The sequence below is a fragment of the Phytophthora cinnamomi genome (genome assembly GCF_018691715.1).
Source record: "Phytophthora cinnamomi strain GKB4 chromosome Unknown Contig17, whole genome shotgun sequence".
Taxonomy (NCBI): domain Eukaryota; phylum Oomycota; class Peronosporomycetes; order Peronosporales; family Peronosporaceae; genus Phytophthora; species Phytophthora cinnamomi.
In genome coordinates this window covers 1983577-1996441 of record NW_027150950.1, presented here as the reverse complement: position 1 = coordinate 1996441, position 12865 = coordinate 1983577, and the positions used below count along the sequence as shown (strand labels likewise).

Below are 12865 nucleotides of genomic sequence, written 5' to 3'. Positions count from 1 at the left end.
GTGATTTGACTGGCTTGGGGTACTTGGTCTCGGCGGAGGCGAGCCACTTCTGTCCCGGAAGGGCCGAACCGCTTGGGGCAACTTGGGGCAACTCAGCGCAGGCCAACAAGAGCCGACTAGCTCGGCTATTGTTGTGGTTTGGGCTAGTATCCACATTTGACGATTTTGTGTGTTCTACAACACCACAAAGAACTCTACATTGTGGAGAAGCTGCTCAAGAAACGAACTAGACGTCGCAAACGTCAATGGCTCGTGAAGTGGCATAGGTTGCCGGAGCATGAGGCAACCTGGGAAAGCGAAGCGCAGATCAAGCACGTTTCGCATTGGCGTCAACTCCTGGATGAGTATCGACTCCGCCAACGCGAAGTCAACCAGGGGGAGATGTCAGGCCCACCTCTGGCCTGCTGAGCAAGCAAGCCAGAGCGATGCGGCGCAAAGGCTCTGGCTTGCTTGCTCGCGGCCAGAGGCTTGAAGTTCCTGTGGCAGCTACCCGAGAGGGTCAGCCGTCACAGTGAACATGCATTTTGTAGGAAAAACATGAAAAAGAAACATGGAACATGCATTTAGTAGAAAAGAAATGAAAAGAAAACAAAAAAGACGCAGGGTAGCGCATAGTCAAGGAAAAACCCAGAAATACGCAAAGAGAGCCCTGTGCTCGCGTAGGAGCACAGCGAGGCATGCATGTTAGGCTAGCAGTAGCAATTCAGTATTAAATAAACCGTCTACCCCGCACATCGACCACAACTACCGCGCTTCTCGACAGGACCAACACTCGCACCCACTTCAACGACAAACACTCTTCGGGCCCAACGCGACAAATAGACACAATTTTATCAAGTAAGCCTGGAATATGCATACTTGTACTAAGTATATACAAAGTATGGTTTGCTATAGCAACAATACGAATGAGTTGGCTCGACCGAGCTGCACGATGATCCAAGATTGTCCGAGGTATTCGTCAGATAATTACATTATTCTACACCCAAAAACAGCTATGATTGCATTTCACGCCTGCGTTGCGGGTTTTGATCACGTTTAATGGTTTAGTTTGGCAAATTGCCAACCCTCTTTACAAAGAATTGGTTGGTTCGTGAATTACGCGAAGTGCTAAACCAAAATTGACGCTTACACGGGTTTCTTCCAGGGAAGGTTTGGAGTTGCATAGAGTTAAATGTTGGAATTACTGATCATTGCCCCAACATTCATTGGCTACAAAACGTTGTAAATAAACTGCACCTCCGCCTCAAACTACGCATTAATAAAATCATGGGCTAATGGATGAACACTGCATAAACGATAGTGGGCTCCTTAAACATGTCTAGACTAACTGAAAGCACTTGTCTGGAACTCGTTTGTTGCCGTTCGTAGCACGGATACATTGCTCAGGCACTGCTTCGTCAGTCAAGCAACCCACCCTCTTTGGCAAGGGGTGCGCCATTGATGGTAACTACACCATTTCACGGTCAAATCGAGAATTTGTAGGATCAAATCGAGAAAACTACATTCAAAACGAGAAGCTATCAAAACGGGATTAGCTATCCTGGGTATCGTTTTCGGTAGGCTTCGATCGATGTTGCATAGAGTCTGCAGTGCACCTACATAGTTTTGCTTTACAGTACTGTTTGGTGTGTGTACACCGTAAAGTCGACGACCCAGTCCCTCCGAATCAATGGGAAATCACCTCGTTCATCATACGAAGCGCGACATTACATAATTAAAGTATTTTTGTCCCATTCCAACTATTGCGTAGACTCCCAGCAGTTTTATTGACCTGGCACAACGCGCATTCCCCGAAACAACTCCGGGATTTACCTGCGGTAACTTCCAACGTTCGAACCAAATGGTCTACCGTACTGTACAAACATGCGTGTTTTTCACCCTCCACGACTTTAAGGGTATTTATCTGCTGACGCTTGAAGAAGATAGCGTTATTATACTTAACTACATTAGAGGCTACAACAAAGTGTGCGTCCCCTGAAGAAGCGCTGAAATGAATCTCTTTTTGAGTAATGAGCACTTTTGAGAATAAGCACAGTATTGCTTGTAGCAACGTATAGTTCGTAGATCGTACAGCTCACCGCAGGTAGTATTGGGGTTTGAACGGAAATCCCACACGGGACGCAGGAGTAGGGTTTTGTGGACCATTGCTTTATCCCCTTGATTATTTTGATCATGGAGCGTTATTTTGGTCTAAGTCACGATCGATTGGTGATGTCGGCAGTGTAGGATAGTGGAAGGGTGAAAGTCAGCACCGTCCATCTAAGTGCTCGGAGAAAGATTAAGAAGTCCTAGAACTCTGGATAGAATCGGATAGAACATTCAAGGACGACACTTTTCCGACAGAATTAGCAAGAAGTGCGCACTGCATTACTTCAACCCACGACGACATTTACTCGCTCTGCATGCATTGCCTTTGTAGCTTCAATAGCGCACTGTCTTCGCTAGTGTCGAGCCAAATTCATCATAGAAATGTACTATAACTACTGTTACTCGGTGCAATATGCACTAGGAGTCTGAAACGGATCGAAACGAGAAACATCGCAGACATTTTACTACAATGGGAATATCCAGCGACAATTAAGTCAGAGATTCTCAGCGTTTATTTCGGCCTATATAACGATGATATTGTGAGCTACATCATCTTGGCGTGTCCGAGTGTTAGTTTACGGGCCCACCCCAGTCTCCGCGGCTCCAACCATACCCCCATCGCATGTAATGACCTGGCCAGATATCCACCCCGACGCTTTTGACGCCAGGAAAATCGCCAACCCGGCCATGTCGGAGTCTTGGCCCATGCTCTCCGTCGGAATCTCCTGCTTTATTTTGTCGAAGGGCTTGCCCGTCACATACGCAATCCCCTCCGTCATCTTTGACGGTACCAACCCCGGTGCGATGGCATTCACTAAAATATGGCCGCCATTTGGGCGGCGGGCCAACTTGGCCGCTAGCGCGCGTGTCATATGATGGACGGCGGCCTTCGACGTGTCGTACACGATGGTGTCGATCTTCTGCGGCATGAAACCCGCGATGGACCCAACGTTGATGACGCGAGCTCCATCAGTGGACGTTGCAGCAACGTCCAGAAGCGGAAGCAGGAAGCGCGTCAGAAGGTAAGGGGCCGTTACATTCAGCGACAGAGTCTCGTTCCAAGCTGCAAATGCAAAACCATTAGTCCTATTAGGCTCTCCAAAACCGCGACAGAAAAGTTTTACAAACCTGATTTTGGCGTGCTCTCCACGGGGGTCTCGATTCCAATAGCCGAGTTGTTCACAAGAACATCAACGCGAGTCTCCCTCTTAGCGATTTCATCGGCCAAGGCCTTGCACGCCTCCTCACCGGACAAGTCCGCTTGTAACTGCGCGAAAGCCACGATGATAACACATGAAGTTATCGATTAATCGCCATTCCTCCCTTCATGTTCCCCTTACCGGGACGCAATTGCCAGGGCCCTTGGCATTGAGCTCGTCTGTAGTGGCTTGGCAGGCGTCTAGGTTGCGAGATGCGATGTACACTTTCGCTCCATTCTGCACGAAGCCATCCGCGATCATCTTGCCGATTCCACGCCCGCCACCCGTGACGATGACCACCTTGTCCTTGACATTGAAGAGTTGAGCCACGTTCAAAGAGGTCATGACTCTGAGAAGGTGTTGGAAGTTCTGGTTGGTGCCTGGCAAAACCAATTGTGAAGGGATTGAATTCACGAGCTTTGGGCAGAGCTATTTGGCCACTGGATATGTGAGGAATTGACTTTGACGTCTTCAAGAAGTGAGGCTGGTCCTGATGGATCTGATAACAAGTGAATGGGATATGAAAATGAACGAAGTGTTCGCCCCCGAAATCAAGGCTTGTAGTCACTTCCGTGCGATTCCAAGCACATCACTTCATCGACTTGATACAAGTATCTACGTTTGTAGACTAATTTGGGCGACAAACGGAGCTGCCCAAATGACACCAGGTGCAGTTTTTGCTCGAACTAGTGGCACGTCTCTCCGTGGATTGCCCTGAAGGCAATGCCTTCCTACATGTACTCCCACCTAACGCCAGATGACTCACATGAAGTTCGTTGGCGTCATCTGTGGACCATTTCCATCACTTTGGGTTAAAAACTTCCGCGTCAGTTGAAAATGTCTCTTTCTCTTGGTGACTTTCGCTGCAGTACTAACCCTACAACATGAATTCATGCATCGCCTAGTGCTTGTCGTAACGCTCTTCTCTGGTGAGGAAACTCGCGCGATAGTTGACATTTTGCATCATGTTTCCAGGTTGGTTCTAATGTCTGGCTTACTGCCCAGATATGGCAAGGTACAATGGGTATGAAGCCGACCATGGTACACTTTTTCAAGAGCAACAATTGTCTTAATTGTAAATATTATCGTGGACCAGAAAAGTATCCATCTGTTTCTCCGGGAATAACCGAACTCAAAATGTCGGCCATCCACAGCTATCCGAATGAAGGCCACCGCCATCCGAGTTCTGTCTCAAGTTGGTACTGCCGGGTACGGCTAGCCCGATTTTCAGCGTTTGCGGCTTCTGCCGTAAATAAACCGTGTTTGACGTTATGCATGTACTGCGACAACATGGTCAGCCAAGAGTGATTGGTTTAAAGAGAAAGCAAACGTAAAGTTGTTCACCTGCTCAGGTTGCATACGTATGTCTTCTGTTGCATATACACTGAACAATCAAGATTTACTGGACGCAGGAGACTCAACTAAAGTCCCCGCGCCGGAGCCACTCACGCAGCCCCACTTATATTACCGCTCGCGTCTTACTCGGGCACTACATGTATTATAGCTACTTGGTCGCGTCCTGCTCGTTCTTGCCCGTGAAGACTTCGAAGCTGAGCACAACCGCCCGCTGGCTCCACAATTGTGTGTAAAATTCTGTACGTGTAGGTTGAAATTGTTGCCCTTGTCCTTACCGTCCGCTGTACTCTGAACGCTTTCCATGTTCGGCATATTCTGGTCAAAGACTGGGTCTTTTACTGGGACCGGGTATAAACCCAGCGGGATACCCGGTAGATGGTGAAATACCCCTAACTGCGCGAATAAGTGGTGGTTCTCTGAGGAGACACATCTTTCTCGAGACAGCAAGCATATAGTGATTAAATCGATCTCCCAGCAAATCACGGTTTTTTCAGCGTGTAGCTGTGTGTTCTGCCGATTTACGTAGACTTTTCCATGTCCACATACAAGACAAAGTCAAAATACCAGTGTAAGTGTGTCCAGTGCTGCCTGCACACTGACGACTGACGAACCCCAGTTAATGATCTCGACCGGTACGCTGGTGACTGGACAGATGCCGAGATGTGTCCTCGCATGCTAGCGGGTTCATGTTCGCACCAATTCAATACCATGTCTGTGCATTACCACACCGAGCAAGCAGTATGCCCCCTCATACTTCGCTCAGAACCCGCGCCTCTACGTGTTGATCTCGCTCCCGATCGAACCAGTGCATGCTCGAGTTGATGCACTTGGATAAGATCGAAGGGTAGCGAGCGTAAGCGCGTTACAGTTGGCATGGGAGTGCTCAAGTGCAGGAGTTCGTGAAAAGCGTGATATTCAACTAGTTACATTGCCTCTCTTGAGCGATTGATTTGCACACGAAAACCCATAGATTATCCCGAATTACCTAGTCTTTTGTAGGTAAATAGGTCCCTCGTGCGATTTGGCATGGTCTCGGGAGGATCTATACTTTATCACCAAAGATGCGATATTTGCCGAGGTGCCGACCAACTCCCTAGATGACCTACTGTATGTACTCCTTGGTCCTCGCCGCGTCCGTCCCTCGCGTACCCACTGCAATAGTTGTCCGTCGGCGTCCACACCAAATTTATTTGCTTACGGAGGACTAAAGGTGTTCGCGGAAGTACATGTACATGTACAGTGCCAGAAAATGCCGAACATGGATAGTGTTCTACTATTTGGACAGCGCGACGCTGCTTAAAGTACAGTTGAGAGCGCAGCCGCGTCATTTCGGCATGAAGATTACGCAGAGCAATTCGGGCGTATCCTGAGGAAGGAATCCGGTTGTGCCATATGAAGCGTGGCAGTTGCCGTAGTGGCGCGATGATATAGGCGCAGGATTCAGCCCAGGATGGTGTCCGCAACAGCCGGTGTTGACGATCCCGCATCAATTACAGACAACGACTTAGAAAAAAAAAGCTGGCAGACAAATTCGATCAATGGACAAGAACGACTCACCAGCCAATCATATTCAATCAGTAGAGTTCATCTTTGTATGCCATATGATTTGAGTAATCTACATTAATTTACGTGTGTTTTATGAAACGAATTTGCGTGTTTTATGTCATTTTATTTGCCGGTTTTCCTTAGAAGGATGGCATTTACGATGCCGGCTTAGGTAAGTCGCTGTCTGTACCAAGCCGCTTAACTCCACAATGGCGCTGTTCAGACAATGCTTGGAACCTGACAAAAATCAATGACATTTTGCCAGGTCCCAAGGAAAACGTGTTCACTTTTTGCCCTGTAACCTGAAAAGAGGCCACTAAACACACCATAAATAACCTCGCTTAAATGACCTTTTTCCCAGGGCTGGGATCTGGGACTTCTACAATCGAATACATATCACAGCCAGCGTTCACAAACTCACCGAATCCCCCCACCCTCACAGAAGCGATGGACGCAAGCAACGGGACGTTTCATGGGAGCGGCTCGCCGACGGAACCTCCCACGCCGGCCCCGCCCCCTTCCCCAACCGCAAGTGGTCTGAGCAGCGAGTCAAGCCGCATCTGTTAAACTTGCCGTGGAGACCAACATCGTCTCAGTGGTGCTTGCTTCTTGCGAAATGAATCCTCTTCTGTGAAGACAGCCACCTGTCAAAATCAATGTTCGAAATGATTGTGCGGTAGATTCGCCCGCATATTATTAATAACAGCCGAACACGCGGGAAACTGGGGCTTTTTCTCAGGGCCGTTCTTAACGGGGCGGTAGGCTGGGTGTGCGGTGTGCGTAGAGAGTACCACTCTGCGCGTCGTCGTTAAGAATGACGGAGTACAGGCGGTAGGCCGCTGTACCAGACTGTACCTGTGTCCGAGAAATTGTCGCATTCACAAAACGCCCCGAACCCCCTGTGGGCCACAGTGTGGCAGATACTACGTATGTTCCCTCAGCTAGTCGATTTGGACGACGAGGAATGGAGCAGTTCGTCCAGTGATGAAGAGATGAATGACATTGCCGTGTGTGTCGCTGCAGCGACGCAGGCGCTTGTCCTTAGAGAAGATTATTCAGAGGAGCTCGCGCTGGGCTAGACAATGGTGCGCAGCAACTCTCGAGGGCGATCCATTTGGATGGGGAGTCAGAATCTGGGCAGCCTACCACGGACAGCGCACACACCCCCCTCGTGGTGTGCGTAGGGAGACTACCGATCCGTGATCGAAAATTCCCTCCAGGTAGTCCCGACTGCTGCACAGAGCCGGTGCACAGCTACCCGGGCCTACCGAGCCTACCGCACACCCGCTCCGTTAAGAACGGCCCTCAGGTTCCAGATCTTAGCTTTGTTTGATCGGGGCCAATGTGTAGTCCGCATGTCTTATTAATCGTATTAATTTAATACACCAAGATATTATTAATAATAGTGCTGGTTTGGGTCAAGGAGCTTTGGTGTATGTACGTGTACCAGAACCTTTAACAGTGAAAAACATTCATTCGGCGTGGACCCCGTAGTTTTTTTTAGTGGAGTGTGGTGAGTCGCCGCCATTGCGAAATACAGATGCAGTCCTATCCACCACGCCGCATCAACAAAGTAATATAACTGTACACTGCACATGTCCTATGCCGGAGACTAGCTAGTTTACACCTAGGCTCCCAGTAAGACAGATTGACGCGAAGACGTAATTCAACAACAACAAGTGGCTTCGTGAGCCCTACCTTTCCCGATTCCCACGATCGAGTTGAAGAAAAGGGGTACAGTTCGTCCTGCAATCCCGAGCTTTGCCTGGGTTGCGGACAGAAAAAGGATCCTGTGCAGCCATAAACCAATCGTTCGAGGTGAAGCAGGCCTCCGTTTTGGAAACTCAGTTCGCGATTCACTCTCCGGTGACAAGTCTCAAGAGCCATGCGTTTCGCTTATATTGTTCTCGTGTCTGCAGTCGCTCTGTTCGCTGGTGGCAATCGCTTGGCCGCGGCAGAAATCAACAACAACGAGATTTCTCACCTGACTTCTTCCGAAGTTGCTCGCGCGGTTGCTGCTGAGCAAAACGACAAGCGACACCTGAGGTCTGTCAACACCGACGAGAAGAACGAGAAAACCAACAACGAAGAAGAGAAGGGTCTGTTCGAGTACATGCTTGACAACGCCATCGCAAAGAAGAAATACCGCAGGTGGTACCGCGCCGGACTGAACCCCAGGGAGGTTAAGTCAATGATGAAGAAGCGTGAGGCGGCGGGTGATTACGTGGACTGGGATGTTGTTAACGGATACTCGACTTACTACCGCCGTAGAAGAAATAGTCTGTTTAACTGGTGAGAAGCAACAACTCACCCGGAAGTTTACCGTTTGGTCAATGAACACGATGCTTTTTTTTGCGAGAAGCTGCTGAAGACAACTTTTATGTGATCTCGACCAATTCGTGATAACGCGATTTGACTGAATGCGGAAAAAGCTCCGCCCAAACTGCGTTTTAAAACGAGCATCAACGCCACTAAGCGGAAACAATCGCTGAGTACTACAGTACGTGTAATTGCCTTCTGACACTCTCGCTGCTGAAGAGACTTGCTCGAGGTAAGATAAGGGGCAAGTGACGAAGAACGTGTGTCACGTTATGTAATTACCGCCGGTAGTCTGCCGGCTTTGACCTCCGTTCGGAAATAAATAACCACTTGTTCTTTTTTTGCGCAGCGCTCCGCCTCGTTCATTTTCCTGATTATAAAATTGTGGGAGTGCTGGAGATCTAGAGTTGACACCAAGCGAGGCACAGTCCAGAGAGTTAAAATGTGGGAGGGCTGGAGATCTAGAGTTGACACTAAGCAAGACACAGTCCAGAGAGGCGCAGGCGTTCTTGTTCCGCCGCACAAAAATGGATCTAAGATCTCCCTACATACTTGAGGGGCACATGATTTGGCTTCGGGTGCTACGAGGATCCCTCTTGCTGAGAGATGTTGCATCGCATGGCAATGACGTTGGAAGACTGTCCGTTCGCATCAGTTTGTACTTAGCAAATGTTCGAGCCGGTAATCATTTCCACCATTAGACTTCATGATATGCTCCATGGGCGCTGGCAGCGGGAGGCGCGAGCCCTCCGTCCAAGCGACGCTCTCAGTTTTCGCCTCACGCTCATCGTCAGCAACCGAGCCCTCCATCGTCGTCAGATCCCGCATCGCTTCCAGCACACGACGCGCACCAAGTCGAGCGCGGGGCACGTAGCGCATGTACATGAGAGACACGGGGGGAATCGGTCCGGGCACGAAAGGTCGAATCCAGCGTTCCAGGCCTCGGCGCAGCAGCGTCAGCGCGTGGCGTCGGCGAGGTTGGGGGGGGGGGGGGGGCGGCGGTCCATCTTGCACTCTTTCTTGACTTGACCACAGCTGCTACTCGATCTCCCATCGAGTTGATCCCACGCTTCCAATGCGCTCGACAACTTGGCGGCTCACGTGGAAGTACATTGCAACCCGGACGATCTCCCCACGTGTAAGCACGCCTCCTACGCTGCGAAGCAGTAGGGTTTCCCAGACGGCCGGGCGTTCACTATCTGTAATCTCCCCCATCCGCCAACTTTCGAAATGAATCCAGAAGCCAGTGAGCAGTGTGTGGTGGCCAGTGAGCTGGGAAAGCGCGGGAGATTCAGAATTCAACTCGATCGGTTTAGAAGGGGAATTATGTTGGAGAGGCTGAAATATGATTAGAAATGGTCATCTATTTCCGAACGGAGGTAGTATGTACTGAGCTGCACGCAGATAGCGGAATCTCTACGACAGAGAGTTCAGATTGTTGTCTGAAGCTACTACTAGTACTAAATACATGTTCAGCCAACGGTTCATACTAGTGGCAGTGTGCTGTACACTACCCCCTAGAGCAGGAAACGAGGAAGTAGTACATGTAGTGACGCTGTGAATCTTGCGGAACCACGTAGTATAATAACTACTGTAGTAGTAGGAATGTTGTCCAGTACTGGTACGCGAGCGAGGTACTATAGACCTACTGGTACTGGTAAGAGACGCATAACTTGTTCGTGGGTCTCGGTTAGAAAATGAAAAACGAAGGTTTCCATGCGATAATGATTGCGTCAATTGTGTTCCTACCAAAACCGAAGCTCAAGTTTTAAAGACTGCTATACATTGGCGATGTAGGTAGACATCGTGCGAACTGTTTTTTACTACTGTTTATCTTCCTTTGTGCAAAATGGAAAGGACTTCCGTAGCCCGAGTTTGAAATCTTGCTCCTGGGGAAATCAATCGGTATCGAGATAGTGCATTTCAAGTGCGTTACCTAAAAACTCCGCGTCGGGCACAAACCTCGTTCCCAACAAAAGAGACTCGATGACCCTTCGCAAAAGTTTCGGGAAAGCGTTGAATTCTTCAGCGTCAGTTTTCGTCTACAGCTTCGATGGGCCGACTCCAGTCTCCGCAGCGCCTACCATACCTCCATCGGCCGTGATAACCTGTCCCGAAATCCACCCCGACGCCTTCGACGCCAGGAAAATGGCCAGTCCCGCCATATCCGAGTCCTGGCCCATGCGCCCAACAGGGATCGCGTCGCTGATCTCATCGAAAGGTTTGCCCGTCACGTACGCGACTCCCTCCGTTAGTCTCGACGGAACGTATCCCGGAGTAATAGCGTTCACCAGAATATGACCTCCGTTCGGCCGACGAGCCAGCTTCGCCGCCAGTACGCGAGTTAAGTGGTGCAGTGCCGCCTTGGACGAGTCGTACACCATCGTGTTTACCTTCTGCGGCATTAGTCCGCCAATCGACCCGACGTTGATCACACGAGCCATGTCCGAAAACTCGGCAGCCACATCCAGCAGAGGCAGCAGGAACCGCGTGAGCAGGTAGGCCGACGTCACGTTCAAGGCGAACGTCTCGTTCCACACTGCACCAACAAGGCGACACAAGTTAACAAAAGCAAGATTTGGACCTTCGATGGTCAAGAAACTTACCGGAAGCTGGGGTGCTTTCAACGGGGGTGTCAGCTCCATCGCCCGAGTTGTTGATGAGTACATCAAGACGAGACTCGCGCTTGATGATCTCATCAGCGAAGGCCTTGCACTGCTCCTCGCTGGTCAAATCCACTTGCAGCTATTATACAACCGGAATCTTGTCAGACGTAGCAACAACCAGCACTGCCTCATTTCAGATGCCTCTTACCGGGATGCAAACGCCGGGTCCCTTGGCGTTGAGCTCCTTGGCTACGGCTTCGCAGACCTCGAGTCTGCGGGATGCGATGTACACTTTGGCCCCGTTCTGCACAAACCCGTCGGCGATCATCTTGCCGATGCCGCTGCCGCCGCCCGTGACGATCACCACCTTACCCTTGACATTGAACAGCTCGGCGCCACTCAACGAGTTCATTATTTCCTTTTCGAGTGGGTCTCACGAAGTCGAACGACTTTTGCGACGTCGGGAAGCTTCTGCTGAGCTGATGCAGTCGACCAGGAGGTCCAGCGAGCTGATCCCTTCCGTGTGGCATCTCTGGATTGGACAGATGCAGGATCATTTCGCTAGTCGTGTGAACGAGAGGCTGACATGCCTCTACATGTACTAGCGAACATGGCTACATATGTGGTACATGTACATCGCTGTTCTGCGGTGCAGTTCTACCTCGGGAGCCTGTTCTACCCGTTGCAGAGCGCTGTGGCCGCCATGATGTCCAGTACCTCGCGCTTGTTCTTGTCTCGGCGAGGAAGACCTCCTGTTCGTCTTTGTGCAGGTTTATGAGATTTGTAGGCGTCCATACAGTTGCTATAATAAAAATACGCTCGGACACTCGATGGGTTACTCCGTGTGCAGTGCTTAGCAAATACCCAGGAGCACCAGTACATACGACGCTTTCTTTTTTCTTTGGTCGCTAAGGCTTGAAACAACGCCATCTCCATTTGACCGGTAAAACGTATTATAAGAACAACAGAAACATGGTCGCATTTGATCGGTTGGTCTCTTGGCCTAGGAAATTCCAGTGATTTTGCCAGCATACTTCCACATCTTGAGGTAGCGGACGTCGTACTTGTGCTTCCAGGTTTCACCGCCTTCCCTTTCAAGCGGTCCAGTTTCAAAATCTTCCAAACCTCCTTCCTAGGTAGAGCCACAAGTCTAACGTCTTCGGGTTGAGGTAAGTCGTGAGCCTCCCCAGTACCAGGACAGCTCTTTATTCGCTGAGTTCGTTGTTGTCATCTGCCATGTTATCGACACTCGGAAACCGCTTCGGATTGGTTGAACCGGGTCTTCTGGCGTTGCAATCTTCGCCTCGGCTTCGATTGAGGATGAATCCCCACTTACGAGTAGTGTGGTAACAGCACGAAGGAGAACGTAGCAAACGCGCATAATGAAGGATGCGGCCGCGACTACAGGCTACGAGTACTGCAGGGAAACCCTTGAACTAAATCCAGAGGAAGATACAGTATTCGCTCGCGGCATGATAAACCAACATCAAATCCCGGGCTAAGCAGGACCGACTACATTTATCGGAAACCAGCGATCAATGCGCAATTGTGTGGTCAAAGCTCGTCTATAATACATATCAATGAGGGTACGGACCGCACGGTACAGTGGAAGCAGGTCATGAATGAACACAAGAGTAGCGTGCGTAGTAAGAACAAACGCTGTGTACATGTACAGTATAGTATGTACTGTATAGATTTCCGTCATCGGCATTGCAGTTTCTGCCCCGTAGTCAATCCAGAACGTTGAGCAAA

The 12865-nt window shown here is 49.9% G+C and overlaps 3 protein-coding genes across 3 annotated transcripts; 1 reads left to right on the top strand and 2 right to left on the bottom strand.

The window, feature by feature from the left end:
- Positions 1-2663: 2663 nt before the first annotated feature.
- Positions 2664-3632, bottom strand: IUM83_04886 (Glycoside hydrolase; the record flags this gene model as incomplete). The annotated part of the gene is made up of 3 exons (XM_067928989.1): positions 2664-3151; positions 3217-3355; positions 3429-3632. 3 exons carry the CDS (start codon positions 3630-3632, stop codon positions 2664-2666), a joined length of 831 nt encoding a protein of 276 aa, XP_067796074.1.
- Positions 3633-8073: 4441 nt separating this feature from the next.
- Positions 8074-8484, top strand: IUM83_04885 (putative secreted RxLR effector protein; the record flags this gene model as incomplete). The annotated part of the gene is made up of 1 exon (XM_067928988.1): positions 8074-8484. The coding sequence occupies one exon, from the start codon at positions 8074-8076 to the stop codon at positions 8482-8484; it is 411 nt and encodes a 136-aa protein (XP_067796077.1).
- Positions 8485-10549: 2065 nt separating this feature from the next.
- On the bottom strand, positions 10550-11525 carry IUM83_04884 (Rhamnolipids biosynthesis 3-oxoacyl- reductase; the record flags this gene model as incomplete). Its single annotated transcript, XM_067928987.1, has 3 exons — positions 10550-11046; positions 11114-11252; positions 11322-11525. The coding sequence occupies 3 exons, from the start codon at positions 11523-11525 to the stop codon at positions 10550-10552; spliced, it is 840 nt and encodes a 279-aa protein (XP_067796076.1).
- Positions 11526-12865: the final 1340 nt, after the last annotated feature.